Source organism: Pelophylax lessonae, assembly GCF_965119305.1.
Source record: "Pelophylax lessonae genome assembly, chromosome: 9".
Taxonomy (NCBI): domain Eukaryota; kingdom Metazoa; phylum Chordata; class Amphibia; order Anura; family Ranidae; genus Pelophylax; species Pelophylax lessonae.
The window spans coordinates 64,186,359-64,212,936 of record NC_138776.1 but is presented as its reverse complement, the minus strand read 5'-3'; the positions used below and the strand labels follow the sequence as shown (position 1 = coordinate 64,212,936).

Here is a 26,578-nt window from a genome sequence, read left to right as displayed (position 1 = left end):
TGCGGCGGACAGATCGGACCCTTGACTGACATTTTTGACACTTTTGGGGGTACCAGTGACATTACTACAGTAATCAGTGCTATAAATATGCACTGTTACTGTAAAAATGACACTGGCAGGGAAGGGGTTAACTTTATTGGAGAGGGAGGGGTTAATGTATGCCTGGTGCTTACTAACGTGTGGGGGGGGGGGAGGTGACTGAGTGACACAAGGACAGATCGCATGTTCAGCTATGCTGAACACTGCAATCTGTCACTCCTTGTCACTTAGGAGATCCGCCCGCTCTGTTTACACAAGCGGGTGGATCTCCAAACTCAATTCCCCGACGATCGGGGAAGAGCAGCGGCGATCGCCGCCGCTCCTCCCCTGGCCCGACTCCCGCTGTGACTGAAAACAGCGTGAGCGCCGCCTACAGGGGGAGGAGTCCAGCGACGTAGGTCTACGTCTCTGGACGGAATCGAGCCACTTTGCCGCAGTACAGTCAATGTGACTGGTCGGCAAGTGGTTAATAAAAATTGTCACAATAATTATAAATGTAAAGCAATAAAAATATTTCACCATCAGTGATTAATAAAGTGCAAACATAAATCAACAATGATCTCTAGGTGGGTTAATGACATCCATAAAGTGCAATATATGTGCTGGCAATTGTTCATGTATTATTCCACAAATAAATTATAAATAACGTCCATAAAGTGCAATAAATTTCAATAAATTTGCACAAAATAAAACAAAAATTGTCACACCACTACTGTATAAAAGGTCCCCACTTCTGGGTACGGTGAGCATGGCGCGAGTCTCACATACAGACACCGGAGAACAGCCGCGAGGCATGGAAAGCGCAGTTTTAATCATTTACCGCTTTAATGTAGAATACAAAAAAAAGAAACTGTGCACCATTGCTTCTGGGTCCTACTATTGGTACAAACAACAAATAACATACACATATGCAGTATTGCTGTGATTGTCAGGATCAGGAGAATTTATTTTGGGTTATGCTTTGGTGGTAAATTATGGTAATAGCAAAAAACAAACAGCTACATTAAAAAATATATATATATATATTTTTATTAATTTTAGGCCAGTTTTCCTTTGATAATAATAATAATAATAATAATAATAATAATAATAATAAAAAAACAATAGGTAATATCTATTACCATTTACAACCAAAAGAAAGCCCAATTTGTCCTGAAAAAGAAAAACAAGGTATATTTCACCTGGATACACAAAGTAGTGATGATATGTACAGATTTACTAACATGTCAAAGTTGCACAATTTTTTTCAGGCATTAACATTTCTCACTCACTAAGGGGTTGACTAAGGGGTTGAAATTTAAATATGGGGCACGAGAAATGCACATGCAATGTAAACTTATTTTACAACATTCATTAGTAATTCATGATTTTTGTTTTTCCTGGTTTTATTTTCATTTTTTTTTTTTTTTTTTACACAGGTCTTCAAGATGGCAATGGGTACCCTGGCCACATTAAACAAGAACAGAGCCAAACTGAGTATCATAGAAAGGTAAGGCAACTTCTTAATTGAAATGAAACTCCAGCAGTAATACTCTCTTGGTATATTAACAACCTACGGTAGTTAGGTAAACTACAAACTGTACAAGTTTTCTGTAAAACCAACATTTTCGTGTTTGATTGAAGTGTAGAGGTTCAAAAGTATATCATAAGGCTATTTCTCTTGGTTTAGTGTCATCAAAAGATATTGCTAAATCTTTTTACTTAACATACATGTATTCAAATAATTAAAAGGCTTATCAGAATAGGCTTAAAGCGGAGTTCCAGCCGAAATTCTTTTTTTTTCTAAAAACCCAGAGATGTTCTTTTAACTCCATGTTACATAAGCTAAAGATAATAACAGTCGCTGTAGTATAGCAGATTTTTACTCTCAAACTAACTTTTATATTGTTCCAGCAGCGGGCTCCCAATTTAATTTTGGACATGTGAAGCCCACTAGTGTACTTTTCAAAAATGGCGCTTAGCATCAACTTGCATCGCGTCATTTCCTGTTTGGAAATAACAGGCGACGATGCCCACTGACTCCTGGGAATGACACACATCTCCCAGGAGCCTGTGGCCGCAGGATATGACATACCTCGCCGCGGCGCCGAAAGAGGAAGAAGGCAGCATACACCATAGCAACAAAGTAAACAGAGCAAGAAAAAAAAAAAGCCCAATGTTGCTCCTGCGGGATTGCAGCGATTTATGTAAAGATGCAAATATGGGTGGAACTCCACTTTAAAGCAGTATTAAACCCAAAAGCAATGTATTATATTGCAGATTACTAATTCTTAGATGTGATGATTGTATAGTTTCCTTTTTAAGGCTTTCTTTCTTACATTTTCATCTGGTGATCCAAACAGTAAGTCTGTTGTTTTTCAACAGAAAAGCTCTCTTGCAGTTAAAGCAGTAGTAAACTCTTACCAAAAAAATAAATAAATTAAAATCTGGTTCTCCTGAAGGTAATGTCTTAACCACTTAAGCCCCAGAAGATTTTACCCCCTTCCTGACCAGGCCCTATTTTGCAATTCGGCACTGCGTGATTTTAACGGACAATTGCGCAGTCGTGCGACACTATACCTAAACTAATTTGACGTTCTTTTTTTCCCCACAAACAGAGATTTCTTTTGGTGGTATTTGATCACCTGTGCAATTTTTTGATCATGCGCTATAAACAAAAAATAGCGACAATTTTGTAAAAATAACAATATTTTTCACATTTTTTTATATGAAATTCCCCCCAAAAAAATGTAAAAATCTAAATTTTTTAACATTTTTGGCCAATTTGTTTTCTGCTGCAAATGTTTGGTTAAAAAATCGCAATAAGCGTATTTTGATTGGTTTGCACAAAAGTTCTTGCGTTTACTAACTAAGGGAAAGATTTTTGTCATTTTTGCTGTTTTTTTTTAACGAGTAATGGCGGCGATCTGCGATTTTTTTGCAGGACTGCGACATTGCGGCGGACAGATCGGACCCTTGAATTACATTTTTGACACTTTTGGGGGTACCAGTGACATTACTACAGTAATCAGTGCTATACATATGCACTGTTACTGTAAAAATGACACTGGCAGGGAAGGGGTTAACTTTATTAGTGATGCCGTGGCTAAGTGTGTCCCTAGGGGCGTGCTTCTTACTGTGCAGGGATGTGGCTTTTCGTGTAACAGCAGAGATCGACGATCCTACATAGCAGGACCGTATGATCTCTGCTGTTACTCAAGGGAGAATGACAGGCGGCTTTGTTTACATTAGCCGCCTGCCTTTCTCCATCTGTAACGGATGATCGCGAGTGACCGACGGACATCGGGTCCACCGGTCACTCGCGCGGAGGTGTCCGTGAACGAGCGGGGACAAGAGCGCGCCTCCGGCGGCGAGCGCTCGCCCCCTGTTGGCTCACAGGCGAGTGACGTACCCATACGTCACTTTGCCTGCACGGGGCTGACCGCCGCAGTATATGTACTTGCGGCGGTCGGCAAGCGGTTAATGTGCTAGTACACTTGACATTTTAGCACATTGTGAAAGACTTATCTTAAAATTAATTTCTCCAGCGGCACGATGTTACGGCTTCTATCTAAACCTTGTCTTCCTTCCGAGTTAGTGGGCTGAAACCTTTTTAATGGCCCGATATTATCACTCACACGCATGCGCACAGAAGTCACGGTTGCAACACATTACTTTCAATGGACGGCACACTCAAGTATGCTGTCTATTCAGAGAACAGTGCACATGCACTGGTGATGTTACCGGCTGCAAAACATGCGAATATCTCCTAAATGGTGCATATTTCGGAGATATTAATTTTACCTACAGGTAAGCTTTATTATAAGCTTCCCTGTAGGTGAAAGTGACAGAGTGGAGTTTACCACCGCTTTAAGGGGATGAGACAGACCATTTAACAGGGGTGCTTAAAATGATTAGCTATAATTTATTTAACCTCTTAGCACTGGCGCCACCCTTTAGGGGTTTTATGATGCCGAGAGGTGGGGCAGGGCTTAAGATCACATAACTGCCGTGATTGGCTGTCATGGCAGTCACATGATCCAAAAACTCCCGATCCCTCTAGAATAGGCAGCGGTAACTGTGTCGGGAGCACACAGCACGCTCTCTAGGCACAGGTCTATTGACTCCAATTTACGCAAATATGCGGCCCCTCGGCTCTAAGAACCAGGCACCGAGAGGCCACACATTTGTGTATAGCTGGCGCCAAGGGGTTATTGTCAATGCACATACAGAGCGCAGCTGGGGTGCAAGCCCACTCCAGTGTACCCAAAGTAAGCGGCTTGCCATGGTTGGCACTCAGTGTGTGGGGGGGGTAGCCAGGAGTGTCAGCAGAGGACCCGAGAAGAGAAGCATAATGACTGCTCTGCGCAAAACAATTGCGCAGAGCAGGTGAGTATAACATGTTTGTTATTTTAAAAAAATATGGGTTTGCAATCACTTTAAATGTAGCCTTAGTTTTTCAGCTCTAAATTAATACAGTTTTTGGATCAGGGTTTATATTTTGCCTTGAGCAAGAGATGCAGATCACATAGTATCAATTTCTACAAACCCCTCTAAATGAAAAACAATGTATTATACAAAAAAAAATTGGAATAGTTTAAATTTTTGAATTGCATAATTTTAAGCTGATTGTATCTGTCCTTGTTTTTCAGATGATTGATGAGAGTGATACTGAAGAAGATAGAAAGCTTGGTTCTGCACATTGTATGATCACCAAGCCTGGCATCACTTGCCGTCATATAAAGCCATTTCTGACTAATCACAATTCAGTTAGCTTTAACAGAACGTTCACGCCACTTCCCATCACATTAAAGCATCAAAACTCTTCGGATAAAACTATACATGGAACAGTCGTCCATGCCAGTGAAGATTGCAGCCCGGCTAAGAAGAAAGGATTTTCCTCTATTACAATTACAGCCAGAAGATATATTGCATCTTTAAGCCATGCTCCAAAGGAAATTACCACTGACCCAGCTCCTTCTCAGTGCAGAAGTAATGACTTATTAATGAAGGCTTCTGTTTCATCAGATGAACATGATCAGCAATGTAGATATTTAAATAGCGAAGAGTATAACACTAAGGCTCTTGAGCCTTGTGGATTTTTTCATTGTCAGGAATTGCCACAGCAGCCAAGCGCCAGTACTCTCAAATATTTAACCGGCATCCACAAGAGAAATTCAAGATTGTTCATCTCTAGTCTTCACATTAAAGTGGCTCATACGTTTCCAGGAAGCATTTATTATATAGACAGGTCTTTTTTCCTTGCTCTTGGTCAGGTAGCCAACCCAAGAACATATAAATCAACAATGTCTTTTAAAATAAAGCCCAGGCCAAGAAGGCAAACTGGAATTAGTAGATGTGAGACTCCGAAATTACCTGCTTACTCTCTCTGCCGCTATTTCTCAATGCCAGGTACTAAGGGAAATAATGAATGTAAAGCAGATCAAACTCAGCCACCAAAACCAATCCCTGAAATCCAGTGTACACAGTATAAAGAGCATCCAAAGAGTCAAGAGGAGCAGCAGAATGTTCATGACCATGAAGCAAGTCAACATGTTTCCAGTTATCCAAATATTAAAGGTGAGATTCACAGGATGGTAAATAGTAAAACTAGGCTGCCGTCTTTTTAGCCAGTATTTCTTGACAAAGTTATATATTTTTTTAATCCACACTAAAGCTCTGTACAGCCTTTATAACAGATATACTGTAATATATGTAAAGCGTACATTCATTTTCTTTGCAAAAGTTGGATGTAAACTTTTTACTCAAAATCAGCAGAAATTAAATCGTCTCCATTATGCAGTTACTGGACCCACACATTGACTGAATTGTAGCAGGTTCACAATATAGAATGCACACACCCACTTGGGTCATTCATTGATGTGAAAATTAAAAAAAAAGGTCAAGTTAGACTTTTCCTGTTATTGCTGTCCATTTTCAAGACATCCCCTATAATAATAAATGGATAAGAAAGGAGGAACAGAAAATGAAAGTGTACAGGACTAGCTCTCAATCTCCTCTGGACAATACTTTGAGCAGTTGCCCATCATCTAGTCTGCTCATAGCTGTCAGATTATGCCATCACTGTGGGTGGCCAGATCTACTGCAAATTAAGCTGTCTACCATCGTAACGAAAAACACTTGAGATTTTTGGAGTCTAAGGCTGGATTCACATTTGTCCAGGTCCTGCATGCCACATTTGCACGGGCACAGCAGGATTTTCATTTGAAGAGCTCCTGTACCTGCAGAAAACTGTCCCTGCCCCTTTTTTCATAATCTGACTGCACAAAACCTCATGGTGCTGCGGCACCATGTGGTTTTGTGCACCCAAAAATGTGCCACATTTTTTGGTGTGTGGGGGTGCTATAAAGATTTAGTGGCACCCCCACTTATCTGCTAAAGAGCAGCATGTGTTGCCTGCAGGTCAGGGAGTGGATGCACTCATTCCCCAACCCGCGTGTGTGTGAACCTAGCCTAAATGCAAAAAATGCAGTCTGTTTGCAGATTTTTTTCAGATTCAGATTTGATCAGCTTAATTTAAATCGTGCAATGTACAGTTTCTCACAAAAGAGAGTACACCCCTCACATTTTGTAAATATTTTATTATATCTTTTCATGTGACAACACTGAAGAAATTTGACAATGTAAAGTAGTGATTGTACATCTTGTATAACAGTGTAAATTTGCTGTTCCCTCAAAATAACTCAACACACAACCATTAATGTCTAAACCGCTGGTAACAAAAGTTAGGACACTCCCTAAGTGAAAATGTTCAAATGTTGCCCAAAGTGTCAATATTTTGTGTGGCCACCATTATTTTCCAGCACTGCCTTAACCCTCTTGGGCATGGAGTTCACCAGAGTTTCACAGGTTGCCACTGGAGTCCTTTTCCACTCCTTCATGATGACATCACGGGGCTGATGGATGTTAGAGACCTTGCGCTCCTCCACCTTCCATTTGAGGATGCCCCACAGATGCTCAATAGGATGGAACGGGACAGCCAATTGAAACATTCCAGCACATGGACAGTCCCCCTACCCTATAAATAGACCTGACCTGGCGGCCATTTCACATTCCGTTTTCTGCCAGTGTAGGGAGAGGTCTGCTGTGCTTGTCAGGGAGAGTTTGCTAGACACATATAGCGCTGTGAAGATCCACAAAAGTCCTTTCCAGGGCTGGTATTTCAGTATAGGCCTTCTACAGTCTCTTTTCAGGTTAGGGAGAGGTATCCTGTGGTTGCTTTAGGGGCAGTTAGAGATCGGCTGCAGTCACAAATCGCTCTGTCAATGTCCACAAAAGTCTTTCTCAGGGCTGGTATTTCGGTATAGGTCTAGTATCTTTTGAGCTTAGGGAGAGGTATCCTGTGGTTGCTGTAAGGGCAGTTAGAGATCAACTGCAGTCGCACAGAAATCGCTTTGTCAATGTCCACAAAAGTCATTTAAAATGCTCCAATGTCGTTTTAGGGTCTATTACAGTCTCTTTAACCACTTAAGCCCCAGCCCTATTTCGGACACTTTTTGTTTACAAGTTAAAACCAGTATTTTTTCCTAGAAAACTACTTAGAACCACCAAATATTATTTAAATTTTTTTATGCAAAGACTCTGGAGAATAAAATGTCGGTCATTGCAATATTTGCGCAGTGGTCTTTAAAACACAATTTTTTTGGAAAAATTTTGAAAAATCACATTTCACTGCATTTAAAAATACTAAACAGTAAAGTTAGCCCATTTTTTTGTATATTGTGAAAGATGATGTCACATCTATTGGAATAGATACCCAACATGTTACGGTTTAAAATCCTGTGGTTGCTTTAGGGGCAGTTAGATATCGGTTGCAGTCACACACAAATCGCTTGGTCAATATCCACAAAAGTCATTTAAAATGCTCCAATGTCATTTTAGGGTCTATTACAGTATCTTTAACATGAGGGCCAGGTATCCTGTGGCTGCTTTAGGGGCAGTTAGATATTGGCTGCAGTCGCACAGAAATCGCTTTGTCAATGTCCACAAAAGTCATGTAAAGGGCTGCAAATTTTTTGGTATTGCTGTGCAATGCACTAAAAAGGGGGGGGGGGGTAATCCACAGTATAATATACTTTGTAGAAAGCATATTATAGTGGATTAGTACTATTATTGTGCACTGTGCAGCATTGTGACAGGTGTGGTGGTGAGACTGAGCGTTTCTGCAGCAACACTACACACAGTGACAAAAGCACTTATAAAGTATTATAACTGGTGTGATAGACAAATTGCCCCCCCCCCCCCAATGCCACATATTAAAGTGGGGTGTTATCTGAGTAAACTTTTTCAAGTGTATTTGTGTCATGCAACAATATTGCCTAGTTTGCTGAGTGAAGTCTGGTCACACTTGTATAAAGTACTCGAAACCCATACTTGAGTAAAAGTGGAAGTGCTCGATCAAAAAGTGACTTGAGTAGAAGTGGAAGTGCTCTATCAAAAAGTGACTTGAGTAGAAGTATTAAAGTATTCAACATTTTTTGTACTTAAGTATTGCAAGTAGCTTTTATTTAAATTTTGCTACTAAAGAACTGAAAGTAAAAGTACCAGTAGTTTTTTTTTTTTTTAAAAAATTGCTACTCAAGTACTGAAAGTAAAAGTACAAGTACTGTGTTATGTAGTTGTAGCACCACCCCCGCAGGAGCTGCTGATTAGATTATTGGGTCTACGTCCTGCCTAACAACCCACAGAATTGGCTCGAACCCTCCCTAGGCACAACTGACCCAGAATAGTACTGGAATACCAAATGGCTACACAGATTGGAATATAACACTTCAATAAATAATAATGACCTGTTACCTCTCTCCAGCTGCAGTCCTTCTGGGTAATACAAGGTGACCACACACAAGCTTGCTTTTAAACAGGAAAGTTATTTACTGTAAATCAAATAAACAGTTTCGATACAGTAAAATATGACTTTGTAAAAGGATATACTGATTAATTAATCAAAGATAAGATAAATACTGTGATATCACTCCTCAAGGGCACATTAATTGTTTCAGGAAATGTCTCCGAGCCTATAGGACCACCATCTTAATCACTATTACACTTTTGGAAATAAGGCTCAGCATTCAGTTAGACACAGTACCAGACAGTCAGACCTATCTGAGTCCGCTGTTTCTTCTCTATATCTTCGCTAGCAACGTTGGTGCACTCGCGATTTGTAATCCACATTGAGGATGGGTGATCAATAGAGAGAATGGCAGCAAACAGTTAGTAATCACCGCGGGGTGTCTGTGCAGGATTGGCGGTAAAACTTCTGTGAGAGATGTACTGGGCCACCTGGTAAATTGCCTTCTACTACTCTAAGGCTAACCCTGACTAAAGTTACTTCTTTGATAGATAGAGTCAGTTTTTGGGCAGGTGCCCTCTCACCAACAGGACTGTCTCCCAGGAAGCCTCCGCTGCTGTCTCAGTCTCCGGCCTCTGTCACCAGCCGCGCTAGGTATTTGGGGTGGATGAGTCTGGTCTCTGTAGAACATCGATGGGACCTCCAGGAGGGATCCTCTACTGGAGATGAAACACTGCAACTTAGTCACTTAAGGCCCAGGAGTTTCGGCCTAGCATGCAGCATCAGCCCACAGCGCTGGCTTCCTGCTTGTCTCACTGTGTCTTTCCCAAGAGAGTGAGCCTGGCTCCTCCCTTCCTTTATAAAGCTTCCCCCAGAAGGCTGTGCGGTGAAGCAGTGCATCCTGGTACTCTCAAAGCACTATGGGCGATGAAGACTGCTCAACTTCCTGAAAGGAAAATCACATCAAAAGAAATTCCATAGCCGCTGCAATGTGTCCTTTTGGCCACTAGATGGAGCCGAGTTCCTCTCAAATGTCAAGCAGCAGTCTTTTACAACTTGTATAATGGAAGACCCCGCTACATAGTTATTAAAGAAAGAAGTCAAAAGTTTGAACATCATATTGTTTTTTATTATTTCAAATGATTAACCCAAAGGACAATCACAATTCCTTTGGCTGTAACTTTTTGTAAACAAAAACAGATAAAGTATGTCCCTCCCTTCCCCCTTTAAAGCATCCCTCCTTCTCTTCCCTGCATGTTTTTTTTCTCCACAGCTTATTGGTGCACAAAATCATATATAAACCAATGTGATATACAACAATATATTCCAATAATGAAATAAAGGAAGAGTGTATGAAATCAAAGTCAATAAAAAGTCCATATATATATATAATGCCATAATACCATATATATGTGACAAAACAAGATGAATATATTTTCAAAGGTGCAGGAATCAAACAGGTGCTATTCCAAATAATAGGTGCAGACTCCGAGTCCCACCACCTTGTGGATTTCCCCCTTACCCGGCAGATGAAGGTAAGTGCAAAATAATATCCAAATAGTCTCTTCTAGTGAAACAAAACTGCAAAACCTGTGCTCTCAACTTCCAGTGAAAAAAGGAAAATCAGCCTCTTACCAGAAAAAAGGTCTATGTACGCTTGTGACTCTTCTTGGTTGGGGGGGGAGGTTCTCTTTCCCCTTAACAGCAGATATGTAGACCATTTTATTTATACATACAGTAGCATTTATTTTCGTATGCGCTGATTTACACATGACATTATACACATTTTTTTGAGCTTCATGAACCCTGCCATCTACTGTTCTGGCAGTGGTAATTTTTATAATTGTAACAAGTAACTATGCAGCACAAAAAAAAATATCGGATTAGAAGTATTGAAATCATCGAAAAAATGTAGTGAAGTAAAAGTGGAAGTAGGAGAAAACAATTCTACTTCAGGAAAGTACAGATACCGCCTTTCGGTACTTAAGTACAGTAGTGAAGTAGTTCTACTTAGTTACTATACATCTCTGAGTCTGGTACACACAGCGCCTAACTCACTGGCCAATTTTTTGAACTGGTGTGCTACACCGATGCCCCCCCTCCCCCCCATGCCACATATTGAAGTGGGGTGTTCTCTGAGTAAGCTTTTTCAAGTATATTTGTGTCATGCAACAATATTGCCTAGTTTGCTGAGTGAAGTCTGGTACACACTGCGCCAACCTCACTGGCCAATTTTTTGAACTGGTGTGCTACACCAATGCCACATATTGAAGTGGGGTGTTATTTAACAGTATAACTAAGTTTTTTGCTGTCAGTTCAAACCATGTGAGCTAATTTTTGCAGCCTATACAGGCCGATACTTGCTTCTGTATACTGTGTGAATGCCTAATGTACCGTCAGCCACAGAATACTATGTACTTAGCTGTCAAGGAAACCCACGTGGGCTAATTTTTGCAGCCTATACAGGCCAATACTTACTTCTGTATCCTGTGAATGCCTAATGTACCTTCAGCCACAGAATACTACATTCATAGCTGTCAGGTAAACCCATGTGGGCTATTTTTTGGTGCCTTTTATGGCCGACACTTACTTCTGTTACCTGTGAATGCCTAATGTACCTTCAGCCACAGAATACTACGTTCTTAGCTGTCAGGTAAACGCATGTGGGTTAATTTTTGGGGCCTGGAATGGCCGACACTTACTTCTTTATCCTATGAATGCCTAATTTTTCAGACTGGAAATGAAAAACAATGGGTCTGTAAAGGTTCCGCCAAATTGTGGAATGGATGCGGACCCATTTTACAGATGTGTGAATGGACCCTATATGTATTAGACATGTATTTACCAGCTGCTGTCAATTCTGGCTGATTTATGAAAAATATATATATATTTTTTGCTGTAAAAAAAAAAATAAAAAAATTTAGGGCAACTTGTTCAATTGCAATACTTCTGTTATGACATTGTCCATGTGCTGGGACTATTTGTGCACAGCTAGTACGTCTTTTGTGGCTGCAAATATGACTTAAAGGTTTTTAAAGTTTGCCTCCCATTAAAGTCAATGGGGCCCGCTGCGAACTCGCGGTTCACGGACTTTTAAGAAAATTTGCGGCTGGCATTCGCGAACCGCCCCGGCCGATGTTCACCCATCACTATTCACTGTAATCCAATCTACAGATAATGAAATGGGTATTTCTTAACATGTATGTGAAATGAATTCTTCAAGACAGAAAAGCGAGCAAGTAAAAATATAAAAACTAAAAAACTCAGGTGTTATAGTTTGTAGCTAAAGGTTCAGTTTTTAAATTAGACTAAAAAAGGTTGCATAGATAGCATAGATACATAGATTTTATGCAGTTGTGGGTTTGGATACCTATAAGCTTGTCTTCTTATGTCTTATCATAGAAGGCATACATACAAAACAGAAGATAGCCTTAATGAAAATCCAATATGATCCACAAAAGCTTCAATAAAATATTTTTATGTTGTCTTCAACAAATGTAAACGTACCTGCGCTCATTGAAGTCCATCAATTTCTTGTTGCCATTTCTTCAGTGCAGTGTACATAGTTATATCAGCCAGGCTGAAAACAGACAGATGATCATCAATTACATCCAACAGTTTTGCTTCAGAAGAACACAAAAAGGAAAATGCCTGGCAGATGTTGTCAATCTTTCCTCATAGATGGAAACATCCTTCCTGACCCCATAAATGGAGGATTGATTACTTTCCCTGGGTCAAAACAATTCCATATTATTTGTTTATATTTAGAAGTGTGCATCTGATCAGTTGTATGGAAGCAATCCAGTTTATTTTTAAACCCCATTATTGATTGTACCATGACTATGTTTTGGGTAGTTTATTCCATACTGTATATTAATGCCCAACTCTTGTGATGTGTAAGTTCTGTTCTATGCAATACTCCCTATGAGCCCATGAAGTATGTTGATTCACCTTCAGGGACAACCTGGGCTTACAGAAAGTGGGTTGAATGACACGAAAAGTAATTCAACCAAATTAGCAGCAGCAGCAAGAAGTCGGAGTGGGGTGTCGACAGGGAAGAGATTTGGGGGAAGGCAAGTACTACAGTGCAAGTTGCAATTTTTAATTTTTCATGTTTGTCCAAATTCATTTCTGTTTATTTTTTTAAAGCTTTCTGTAAGTTGGTTTAAAGTAAAACGACACTTTTGTAACAAAAATACACAGCCCCACAAACTATTCAAACCTAGAACCCAATCCTAGTACGTACTTACCTCTTTGTGGCAACCTTCCGCAGTGTTTACATCCTGTGTGCTGAAAAACCTACTTCAGTAGCATCTGCTGTGTCCAATGAAATGCAACACAAAGCGGGGCATGGCCAAGACTGGAGCAGCATGGAAATTCTCCTCTTAGCTCTGCAAACCGATCCGGATTCAGCGACTCCTCACAGCTCACCGGAACCTCATCTACAGCTGATTCCACTGCCAATAACTCCCACCAACCTCCTCTAGCATGACAGCATGTTTCTGAAGAGGAAGAGGGGCAGACATCCAAAATAAATCACGGCCTTCCTCCTCCAGCCGGCCGCAGGAGCCGGCAAAGATGGCACCGCGGCTGCAGCACCTGGCTCTTTCCCCACAGCTAACAGCAGCGCTCTTCACTACCCAAGGAAACATAGGAGATTGAGATATGAAGCTCTCAGGCTCATCCCAGCATTTACCCTCATCACCCCTGGGCACACCACATGCTAACAACCCTGCCAAGGCAAGGATGAGATTGGATGCAGCCTCCACAGCTCCTTCAGAGGTGAGCCACAATACTGCCTACTTTACTCCCAACACTAATGCTTCTGATCCCTTTGCCACCAACCGGGCAACCTATTTTAGACACCACTCTTAAAGAAATGTTGACTACACTAAGAAGTTCTTTGCAAGGGGTTTATGATATCTCTCCTATAGCAATTTCACTCTGATATGTCCGTAGTCACTAACAGAGTCTCTCATATGGAAAATCAAATGGGAGATTTTGCTAAGACTGTCTATGACTTAGTTGATACACATGAAGATAACCTTAAAGAGAGGGCATGGATTAAACAGAAATTGGAGGACAGGTCGCGCCAAAATAATATCAAAATAAGAGGCATTTTGGAAACAGTGCAAAATCAGGATTTGGCAGAATTTGCCAAAGCCCTAATCAAAACACTGCTACCTGACCTCAAAAGCGTGGAATAAGTAATAGATCGCATCCACTGTCTACCTCGGCTACTGTTTCTGCCTGGGACTGTCCCAAGAGACGTAAACATTGGGCATACACTTTCACAACTTCAAAGAACAACTGATGCAGAAGTCTAGACACATGCAATCCCTACCTGATCCTTATGCGCACCTCCAAATATTTGCAGATATATATCGCAGCCCACTCTTCAATTGTGCAGGAACCTCAATACGGTTACCAAAGCGTTGAGGGACCACAACATCCAATACCAATGCATTACCCCGCGAAGCTGCTGATTACGTATAATGGCGTAAAGTACAACGTGTCTAAATTGGCAGAGGGCATGCACCATCTTCATTCATGGGGTATAATCCCGGATGCCCCAAATCCGTCACTGGAACATTGAAGACCTCACACTTCACCTCCAGATTACCATCTCCCCTAACGTACCTGCTACCAACACAAGCACGAATTATGGTCCCGGTATATATAAATGCCTACATATTGCAGTTAGCTGTTAGGCACTGGCTCGGTTTCTTTTGGAACTTTTCCCCCCCTCTGCATAACCAAGTTAGTGCATAGCACTCAATTGCAGGTTCGGTACTCCGAGCACTTGGTTCATTGTTTGTATTGTTTTTATTTTTGGTTACGCAGTCTGCTTCTTTTGAGTAACCTGGCTACCCTTCCAATCCTTGTTCAATATTTCCTCTTTTTTACATGCTCATACACTTTTTTGGACCTCCTTGATACTGGACACCCATCCTCTGAGATCAACATCTGGGGTTTTTTTTAAGCGTGGTCATACTGGAAGAAGTCTACCTAAACCAACTAGCAAACTTGCTGTTCCCTTAGCTTTTTTTACCTCTACTACTACTGAATCAGTTTCTTACCATTAACCATTACTATTAAACTCCTTACCATAAATGGTAATGACCTTAATCACCCAGTAAAGCAGTCCTCCCTTTGGAAATTAGCTATTGACTCTCAATGTGACGTCCTTTGTGTGCAGGAAACACACTTCAAGGCCTCGTCACCGCCACTCTGTTCCCACAACCAATTCCCACAAATCATCTCGGCTAATGCCACCTCCAAGAAGAGAAGGGTTCTAGTAGCAATTAAATCTATTCTCCCATTTCAACTACAATATAGCACTCTGGATCCAGCTAGTCGCTTTATAATCCTGGTGTGCTCTCTGAACAATTCTGTTTTTACACTAGTCAACCAGGGACATGCAGTGAGGTCAGTGGCTAATGAGGCAGTGGTTAGTATCAGAGCCAGATACAACCCCCACATTATTTAGTGAATAAACCCCACATCACCATTTAGTGAATAAACCCCCACAGCGTAGCCGAGTGCTGTAAGATGAAAAATGTCATCTTCCTCTTCAGCCAATTGGCTTACTCTTATGGGCATCAGGACGCAAGCAGTCATTAAGATTCCCCCAGACAAATAGGAGTCTAGTGAAAAGAATCTATTGGAGAGCAGATTTTTATTTTTTATTTCTGCATTCTGTAACAGCCTTGTAAATGCTGAGATTTCACTGGTCAAGTACAGGGCTGTTACAGAATGCAGAAATAAAAAATAAAAATGACACTGTGCTCTACATAGCTGCCAACAGTCCTGATTTTATTAAGTCCTTATGTTGGTTAAATTATAAACTATGAGAACTAATGAAAGTGCCATATATAATCTATATCATAAAATACTAGAATCTGAACCATGCTCTGATTATAAAAATTATATATAGCACCTTCATTAGTTCTCATAGTTTACTAAATAAACCAGCATAAGGACTTGTTTTAGCATATGTAAACGGCGTTCAAACCACACATGTGAGGTATCACCGCCAACGTTAGAGTGAGAGCAATAATTCTTGCACTAGACCTCTTCTGTAACTCTAAACATGTAACCTGGTAACATTTTTAAAGCGTTGGCTATTGAGATTTTTTATGGAATTAAGTTTGGTGCCATTCTACAAGTGTGTTCAATTTTAAAGCGTGACATGTTAGTTATCTATTTACTCAGCGTAACATCATCTTTCACAATATACAAAAAGTTGGGCTAACATCAGTTTTTTTTCAAGAAACAGTTTAAAAAAAAAATAAAAAATGCGTTTGAAAAATTGCTGCGCAAATACCGTGTGACATAAAAAGTTGCAATGGCCTCCATTTTCTTCCCTAGGGTGTCTTCTAAAAATAAAATATTTAAATATCTATATCTATAATGTTTAGGGGTTCTGAGTAATTTTCTAGCAAAAATAAATGATGATTTTTACATGTAGGAGAGAAGAGTCAGAATTGGCCTGGGTGGCATGTGGTTAATTACCATAAGTAAGTAATGTACAAATAAGTATTATATATTGTTTTGAGGTAATTTACTAAATTTAAAAAAAACTTTACTCAAGCAGGTGGCCTAACGGACAAATTACTGAAGTTTGAAGTTATAACTTCAAACCAGTAATTTCACAGTAAATAGATAAATATTAAATGATTATGTTATAGCGTGACCCCCTTTGTGACCCCAGGTCGCTGGGCTACAACCCTTGAAGATCAAATGTTTTTTTTTTTTTATGTTAACGTCAGGTGAGTAGTCAATGTATACGCACCCAACACCCACCAACTGTGTCTCTTGAGGAAACTGAGAAAGAAGATAGACACAATACAAAAAGTTCATATGTCGTGCAGAGATTTTAATATAACCCCAAACACCAGTATGGACACTTCTTTTTCAGCCACACATCACAATCTCTTCCTTAATTCTTTCATGATAGAACACCAACTACAAGATGTCTAGGGATGTCAGCAACCTTCAGAGTGGGATTATACCTTTTTTTCCCCTTGCCACAACTCATATTTAAGAATTGACTTGTTCCTAACTGATCAGTGGACCCTCCAAAAAATATCAACCTTCCACATCCATTCGATCACGTGATCGGACCAATCTCCTGAGAGCATCACTTTCATAGATTCTCCTCATTCCTCACCTATTTTTTTGAACACCCACGTTCCACAATCTTCCCCTTACAACACCGTCTTGAAGGACCATCTAGAAGCATTCTTTTTCAACAACAAAGACTCTGTATCCAACCCTGCCATGGTATGGGCAGCTCACAACGATTATATGCATGGCATAATTTTTCCACAGAGTTCTAAGGCTAGGAGAAAAAGATTGCAGCACATTGACAGTCTCTTAAGAGAAATATAAGATCTAGACGCATTGATCAAACAGCAAGCAACTCATCACTTGAAAAACAAACTAGGCCACCTCCGATTTGAACTCCGATCTCTATTGTTAGATAAATTTGAATACAACCTTGTATGCTAACAGCAACAAAGCAGGAAAACTTTTATCTAAGCATATAAAGGGCCAACGTACCAGAAGGACCATCCCTTTCATGCACCACCCATTCACTAAGGAAAAGCTGTTTAACTCACGAGAAACAAGTACTATAGTTCCCTATACAAACAAAAGAATGACCCCAATACCAAACAGCCTTCTCCCGCGGCTTTAGCATCATTCTTACAATCCATCCAACGACCTAAGTTGTCTGATTCACAACTAGAGATCCTCAATTCTCTGTTCTCCCCCCAAGATATAGTTAAAGAGATCAAATCGCTCCCTAATAGCAAAGCACTTAGGCCCGATGGTTTTGTGGCTGAATATTACAAGAAAAAGCTTCCATCCTGGCGGAACCTCTTACTGCGCTGTTCAATGCTGCTGCACTCTCTTCCTCTTTCCTTGAAGAAATGTTAACAGCTTTAACCACTTCTGAACCAGAAGGTTTTACCCCCTTATGACCAGGTCATTTTTTGCGATTCGGTACTACGTTACTTTAACGGACAATTGCACGGTGGTGCAAAGCTGTACCCAAAAAAAAAATGGATGTCCTTTTTTCCCCACAAATAGAGCCTTCTTTTGGTGGTATTTGATCACCTGTGATATTTTTTTTTTTTTTTTTGCGCTATAAACACAAAAAGAGCAATAATTCTGAAAAAAAAACTGTATTTTTCACATTCTGCTATATAACATTCCCAATAAAAAAGATATAACATTTCCATTCTGCTACATATTTTTGGTAAAAAAAAAATCCCAATAAGCATATTTTAATTAGTTTGTGCAAAAGTTATCGCGTCTACAAACTAGGGTAAATATTTATGTCATTTTTATTTATTTATTTATTTATTTTTTACTAGTAATGATGACGATCTGCGTTTTTTAACTAACTGACATTTTTGACACTTTGGGGGGGGGACCAGTGACATTACTACAGTAATCAGTGTTGAAAATATGCACTGTTACTGTAATAATGACACTGGCAGGGAAGGAGTTAACCCAGTGGCGATCAAAGGGTTATGTGTGAGCCTAGGGGAGTGCTTTCTAACTGTATGTGGGAGGGACTTGTGGAATCAATACAGAGACCTGTGATCCTAATTAGGAGGGTCACAGGCGCTCTGTGATCATTTCAGAGAGAACAATGGTCTGTTGAGTTCTCTCTCCACAAGGAGCAAGGAGCGATTTGGCAATCGCGGCCGTTGGTCCCGTGGATCAGCTTTCCCGCTGCCTAATGGGGAGGCGCGCGTGACCGCAAATCAACGTACCTGTGTGTTGGTTTGCGTAGCTGAGCCAGCCTTCCGCAGTATATTTGCAGTGGGGGGTCGGCAAGTGGTTAATAGTTACCTTACCGAAACCTGGAAAGGAACCCAACTCTCCCCAAAAATGTCATCCTATTTGGTTATTGAACCATGATCTAAAGCTCTATGCAAAGATTATAGCGAATAGGATAACTGATATACTACCCAGCCTTGTTAACCCAGATCAATCAGGGTTTACTAACGGAAGACAAACAGCAGATGCCACAAGGCTCTTAATCAATATTATCTATCATGCCAAGTGTCAGAAAATGCCTTCTCTGCTTCTTTCCCTGGACGCACAGAAGGCATTTGAGTCCACTGGTCCTATCTAGAGCAAACTCTGAGCAAATTTGGTTTTCAGGGTTCTATCCTGTCCGCAATCATGGCACTGTATTCTAAACCATCAGCTCGATTCTACTGCTCAGCGATGCTTTGACCCCCTTTCCCATATTAAATGGCACGTGACATGGGTGCCCCCTATCCCCTCTTATCTTAAATCTCCTTATGGAACCTATGGCCCAAAAAATTTGCTCCCACTCTAACATTTCCAGTTTCAAACTCGGTGATAGAGAACACAAAATCAACCTATTTGCTGATGATCTCATTCTGATGCTGACCACACCAACCTCCTCCCTAGATGCGGTTCACTCTGTTCTAAAGCAGTTTAGTCAGATTTCTTATTATAAAGTGAATGATTCCAAATCCTACATACTAGGCCTCAATATATCACTGGATATCCAATCCCTCTTCATCACTCGCTTCATGTTTGTGAACAACACTCCATTAAATATCTAGGAGTGCAGGCCACAGCTAACTCTAAGCCCCGGTTCACACTGCTCCTTCATTACATGCGATCGGCTGTGCGGTGCGAGTTTAGCCATACAGTTTGTATGGCTAAATTCGCACCGCAGCCGCACCAAACACGCACAGGGACCCTTTTTGGCAGCCGCATCAGGATCGGATCGCACAGCGGTTCACACTTGTGCGATCCGATCCTGTGCGAACTGCACGATCACACTGCGATATGCGATCAAACTGGGGGTGTCGTTAAGATTACATTGACACCCCCAGCATATCGCATATGGCAGTGTGAACTGCCGGGGGTGCGTGTGCGATGCGGGAACAGGCTGCGGATTCGCAGCCTTCCCGCACCCGCATAAGTGTGAACCGGACCTCAATCTCTATTTCAGGAAAACTTTATCCCTTTTTTAGAGTCCCTACAAGCAGACTTATCACACCTCTCTAAATTTAGTTTATCATGGCTGGGCAGATTGACTGCTTTCAAAATGTTTAAACTCCCACAATTGTCATACCTTTTTAGAGCCCTTCCCATCCCAATTCCTGCCTCTTACTTTAAGAAACTCCAAGCACTATTAGGCCAAATTATTTGACAAGGAATACACGCAAGATGTTCCCACATCAAACTTATAAAACACAAATCAGTAGGAGGCCTAGGCTATGTTAACTTCAAGGATTACTGTTTTGCCTCATTACTGGCCCAACTTAAACCTTGGTTTATGCCCCACTCAGTGTATTTGGAGGGACCTAGAAGCCATTCAAGTGTCTGATCATACTGTTTATGACTGGTTTATTAGCACTCTTCAGTTACGTAAGAAAGACAAATCCCTGTCACTCACCATTCTGGCCTCTCTGTCAGCATTTCGTCACCTAGTGTCCAAAGCACCATAAAGCACATCCTGGTTCCAAGTACCAATTCCCTAACCACCATCACATTACTGACTCCTAATCTCAACACTCGATTGTGACAGGCAAAAGGCATTACACAGGTATCGGATTTATAGGCTTCTGGAGTATTGAAACCATTTCCAACACTGCAAAAATAATTTACTTTACCCTCTATTGACAACTTTCAATACATCGGAATAACCCATTGCCTTTTACATCCTTCTAACATAATTCAACATATACTCAAGCTCTCATAGAATTTCTAGATAGACGAACTCTCTAATATGAAAGGCATCTCCCTCTTCTATCAGCTGTTACAAGATAAGCTATACTTCACCAAATCTATCTCCCAGATCAAATGGGAACCGGATCTATGGACCTCCTTTTCAGATGATCAAGGGGTAGCTGCACTAAACGCCCCTTTTAGGGCTTCTAAGAATTTTAGCCTTTGGGAATTATCCTACATAATTACCTTCCGCTGGTACAGAACTCCCCACTTACTACATACAAAAGATTCATTATTATCACCTTTCTGTTGGAGGAACTGTAAGTTCTATGGCACCCTTATACACATATTTTGGCCATGGGATGCCCTAACGGATTACTGGTCCAACATATTCCTATTAATCCAAAAAGTTACACAAATCCAAATTATTCCATCGCCTGAGCTAGCCATCTTAACGTTGGGCATTGACAATTTCCCTCCCTCATTTAGATGTGTTGTTACTAATATTATATTATCTGCGAGGTTAGTCATCACCCGCAACTGGCTCTCTAATACCTGTCCTTCATACCAAGGAACACGTCACTAAAATTTAGTTAGTCATATTTAAATGGGTCCCCAGTGTCTACTAGATAAAGATACATCACTTCCACTTTCCTTTGATACGCAGAAGAGTCAATATTTTGGGAAACACACATGGCTGGCTTTCTAGACTGGCAATCTCTGCACTGACCCCTAAGGCTGACTGCCTTGTGGTATGCAGGGCAAATGGATGTACATTGACTTGTGTTAATGCACATTTTTAAGTGCGTTGATGTGTTTTAGCACACATTAAAATGCTATGCATTTTATATGTTTCCTGTGACATCACATCCTGTTCCTGTTTGTGAGTCAGGGACAAAATTAATGACAAGATAAAGTTTGTTTTCTTTACTTTACTGCCTTGACTTGCCTTTTACACACATTGCATGGTCAACTCAGCGTTGTAGTGTGAATAGGACACATAGAAAACAATTGTTATTTATGTGTCTATTAGTTAATCTGCATTTTACAAGTGCGCTAAAGGGCTGATCAACACACTAGTGTGAAATAAATACTCTACTGTTAAAAAATGTGACCAATCTAAAAATAGGAGAATCTGTAATTATTTGGCAAAATGTCTGCAGTATATATAGTTGATATATTTTAGGCTACTTTTTAAACAAAGCCAGAGATTCCCTTTCATATATGGGGAAAATTAATACTATGGCCTAGATGCGTAACCTTACATTTAAAAATATGAAATGGGTGGTTGGGTTGGTTACTATGGACCATACATTTTTATCATTAGCTTTTCTACCTTTTCCCAGTAGTATGCAGCTTTTTAGCTTGAATAGCACATATGAGATAAGGCTCATTACAAGCAGATTTCTAATTCAGTAATAATGGTCATTTTTATGTTCTGGAACATTTATAGCAAAACCTGCCAATGAATGTTATCCCTGTAGTCCTGCATGAGTAATTAAACATTCATAAAGGGAACAGGTGCATTCCACATCATACGCATTTTAGCATGGATAAATATTTTTTTTTAATAATCTTTAAATAATCAGAGCCTATTTTATACAGCACGACTGATTGTATGCAATACGTTTGCAGTGCTTACAGCAAGCAAAGCCTGTATCATAGTGCATCGTCCGGCCTACTGATTACAGGGTAACTATACTCATTTTCAGAAAGTACTCATTGTGAGTAGTGTTGAGCGAACACGGACTGTATTATTCGTGTTCGTACCGAATAATTGGATTTTTTTTACCCGAACACGGACACGGACACTTTACTGTATGTTCGGGTAAAAATCCGTGTTCGGTCGTTTTATTTCCGGGTTTTGCATGCTTTGGCGCTCTTTTCATGGCGGGCTTTCAACAGCCAATCAACAATCGTTTAACTGGTGTGCCTTAAGCCATCCCAGCCATGCCTGCAAATGTCTTAGTAGCTGTGATTGGCCGTCTGAAGCATGTGACCAAGTCTTTATAAGTTCGAGGCAGCCGCCGCAGCAGCGTCATTCTGCTGCTTAGCTAAGGGACAGAGCACACATCAATGTGCTGGCTGCTGATTAGGGAAAGATAGGCAGGAAAAAACCATTTGTGTCCGGATAGAATTGAGGGACAGGTCGGAGTGTTTAGGCAGGGCGAGTTGTAGGCATTTTAGGGATAGAGTCTGCTGAATTATAGGGTCAGTGTCTTCTACAAACTACAATCGATATTGCTGTGTGGGGGGTGGGGTGAATCTGCACTCAATCCTGATCTACGATCTCTTCTCAATCCTGTTAGGGACAGAGTCTGCTGAATTTTAGGGAAACTGTGTTCTACAAACTACAATCGATATTGCTGTGTGGTGTGGGATTGGAGATAGGCAGGTGTCAGTGATCCACATCCATTTTTCTGTGTGTGAGCTGCAGTGAACACAATCTTTTTGGGCTGCAGTGAACACAATCTTTTTGGGCTGCAGTGAACACAATCTTTTTGGGCTGCAGTGAACACAATCTTTTTGGGCTGCAGTGAACACAATCTTTTTGGGGTGCAGTGAACAAAATCTTTTTGGGGTGCAGTGAACACAATCCTTTTTGGTGTGCAGTGAACACAATCTTTGTGGGGTGCAGTGAACAAAATCCTTTGTGGGGTGCAGTGAACACAATCTTTTTGGGGTGCAGTGAACAAAATCCTTTTTGGGGTGCAGTGAACAACATCCTTTTTGGGGTGCAGTGAACACAATCTTTTTGGGGTGCAGTGAACAAAATCCTTTGTGGGGTGCAGTGAACACAATCTTTTTGGGGTGCAGTGAACACAATCTTTTTGGGGTGGAGTGAACAACATCCTTTTTGGGGTGCAGTGAACAAAATCCTTTTTGGGGTGCAGTGAACAAAATCATTTTTGGGGTGCAGTGAACACAATCTTTTTGGGGTGCAGTGAACACAATCTTTGTGGGGTGCAGTGAACACAATCTTTTTGGGGTGGAGTGAACAACATCCTTTTTGGGGTGCAGTGAACAACATCCTTTTTGGGGTGCAGTGAACACAATCTTTTTGGGGTGCAGTGAACACAATCTTTGTGGGGTACAGTGAACAGAATCTTTGTGGGGTGCAGTGAACACAATCTTTGGGGGGTACAGTGAACACAATCTTTTTGGGGTGCAGTGAACACAATCTTTGTGGGGTGCAGTGAACACAATCTTTTTGGGGTGGAGTGAACAAAATCATTTTTGGGGTGCAGTGAACAACATCCTTTTTGGGGTGCAGTGATCAAAATCCTTTTTGGGGTGCAGTGAACACAATCTTTTTGGGGTGCAGTGAACAAAATCCTTTGTGGGGTGCAGTGAACAGAATCTTTGTGGGGTGCAGTGAACACAATCTTTGGGGGGGTACAGTGAACACAATCTTTTTGGGGTGCAGTGAACACAATCTTTGTGGGGTACAGTGAACAGAATCTTTGTGGGGTGCAGTGAACACAATCTTTGGGGGGTACAGTGAACACAATCTTTTTGGGGTGCAGTGAACACAATCTTTGGGGGGTACAGTGAACACAATCTTTTTGGGGTGCAGTGAACACAATCTTTGTGGGGTGCAGTGAACACAATCTTTGGGGGGGTACAGTGAACACAATCTTTTTGGGGTGCAGTGAACAACATCCTTTTAGGGTGCAGTGAACACAATCTTTGTGGGGTGCAGTGAACAACATCCTTTTAGGGTGCAGTGAACACAATCTTTGTGGGGTACAGTGAACAGAATCTTTGTGGGGTGCAGTGAACACAATCTTTGGGGGGTACAGTGAACACAATCTTTGTGAGGTGCAGTGAACACAATCTTTGTGGGGTGCAGTGAACACAATCATTGTGGGGTGCAGTGAACTCAATCTTTGTGGGGTACAGTGAACACAATCTCATACTTCTGAAGATTTGAGGGTGCTGCCTGTTCCATACTCCCCCTACTCCTCATCTAGCCTTTTAGGGGTACAAACAATAGTAATTGGGGCCTAGTGTGGTTGTGTACGTGTGATATACATACACTTTTTTTGGATCATATTTTCTATTCCGCTATTTAATCAAAAACCTTTGGGGATCAGTTAAATTGGGGGATAGTCTGTGTTGGTACGTGTGAGAGAGATCCACCTTTCCAAGTTGTTGGGGTTCATCTCATACTTCTGAAGGTTTGAGGGTGCTGCCTGTTCCATACCCCCCCTACTCCTCATCTAGCCTTTTAGGGGTACAAACAATAGTAATTGGGGCCTAGTGTGGTTGTGTACGTGTGATATACATACACTTTTTTTGGATCATATTTTCTATTCCGCTATTTAATCAAAAACCTTTGGGGATCAGTTAAATTGGGGGATAGTCTGTGTTGGTACGTGTGAGAGAGATCCACCTTTCCAAGTTGTTGGGGTTCATCTCATACTTCTGAAGGTTTGAGGGTGCTGCCTGTTCCATACTCCCCCTACTCCTCATCTAGCCTTTTAGGGGTACAAACAATAGTAATTGGGGCCCAGTGTGGTTGTGTACGTGTGATATACATACACTTTTTTTGGATCATATTTTCTATTCCGCTATTTAATCAAAAACCTTTGGGGATCAGTTAAATTGGGGGATAGTCTGTGTTGGTACGTGTGAGAGAGATCCACCTTTCCAAGTTGTTGGGGTTCATCTCATACTTCTGAAGGTTTGAGGGTGCTGCCTGTTCCATACTCCCCCTACTCCTCATCTAGCCTTTTAGGGGTACAAACAATAGTAATTGGGGCCCAGTGTGGTTGTGTACGTGTGATATACATACACTTTTTTTGGATCATATTTTCTATTCCGCTATTTAATCAAAAACCTTTGGGGATCAGTTAAATTGGGGGATAGTCTGTGTTGGTACGTGTGAGAGAGATCCACCTTTCCAAGTTGTTGGGGTTCATCTCATACTTCTGAAGGTTTGAGGGTGCTGCCTGTTCCATACTCCCCCTACTCCTAGCCTTTTAGGGGTACAAACAATAGTAATTGGGGCCTAGTGTGGTTGTGTACGTGTGATATACATACACTTTTTTTGGATCATATTTTCTATTCCGCTATTTAATCAAAAACCTTTGGGGATCAGTTAAATTGGGGGATAGTCTGTGTTGGTACGTGTGAGAGAGATCCACCTTTCCAAGTTGTTGGGGTTCATCTCATACTTCTGAAGGTTTGAGGATGCTGCCTGTTCCATACTCCCCCTACTCCTAGCCTTTTAGGGGTACAAACAATAGTAATTGGGGCCTAGTGTGGTTGTGTACGTGTGATATACATACACTTTTTTTGGATCATATTTTCTATTCCGCTATTTAATCAAAAACCTTTGGGGATCAGTTAAATTGGGGGATAGTCTGTGTTGGTACGTGTGAGAGAGATCCACCTTTCCAAGTTGTTGGGGTTCATCTCATACTTCTGAAGGTTTGAGGGTGCTGCCTGTTCCATACCCCCCCTACTCCTCATCTAGCCTTTTAGGGGTACAAACAATAGTAATTGGGGCCTAGTGTGGTTGTGTACGTGTGATATACATACACTTTTTTTGGATCATATTTTCTATTCCGCTATTTAATCAAAAACCTTTGGGGATCAGTTAAATTGGGGGATAGTCTGTGTTGGTACGTGTGAGAGAGATCCACCTTTCCAAGTTGTTGGGGTTCATCTCATACTTCTGAAGGTTTGAGGGTGCTGCCTGTTCCATACTCCCCCTACTCCTCATCTAGCCTTTTAGGGGTACAAACAATAGTAATTGGGGCCCAGTGTGGTTGTGTACGTGTGATATACATACACTTTTTTTGGATCATATTTTCTATTCCGCTATTTAATCAAAAACCTTTGGGGATCAATTAAATTGGGGGATAGTCTGTGTTGGTACGTGTGAGAGAGATCCACCTTTCCAAGTTGTTGGGGTTCATCTCATACTTCTGAAGGTTTGAGGGTGCTGCCTGTTCCATACTCCCCCTACTCCTCATCTAGCCTTTTAGGGGTACAAACAATAGTAATTGG

The 26,578-nt window shown here is 41.0% G+C and overlaps 1 protein-coding gene across 1 annotated transcript in view; it reads left to right on the top strand.

Moving 5' to 3' along the window:
• LOC309564701 ((E2-independent) E3 ubiquitin-conjugating enzyme FATS) overlaps positions 1–26,578 on the top strand; it is a 243,939-nt gene that overhangs the window by 75,958 nt on the left and 141,403 nt on the right. Inside the window, exons 2-3 of the mRNA XM_082269373.1 lie at positions 1,458–1,528; positions 4,671–5,598. Of these exons, the coding sequence (XP_082125499.1) occupies positions 1,458–1,528; positions 4,671–5,598 (999 nt within the window). The remainder of the gene's footprint in view (positions 1–1,457; positions 1,529–4,670; positions 5,599–26,578) is intronic.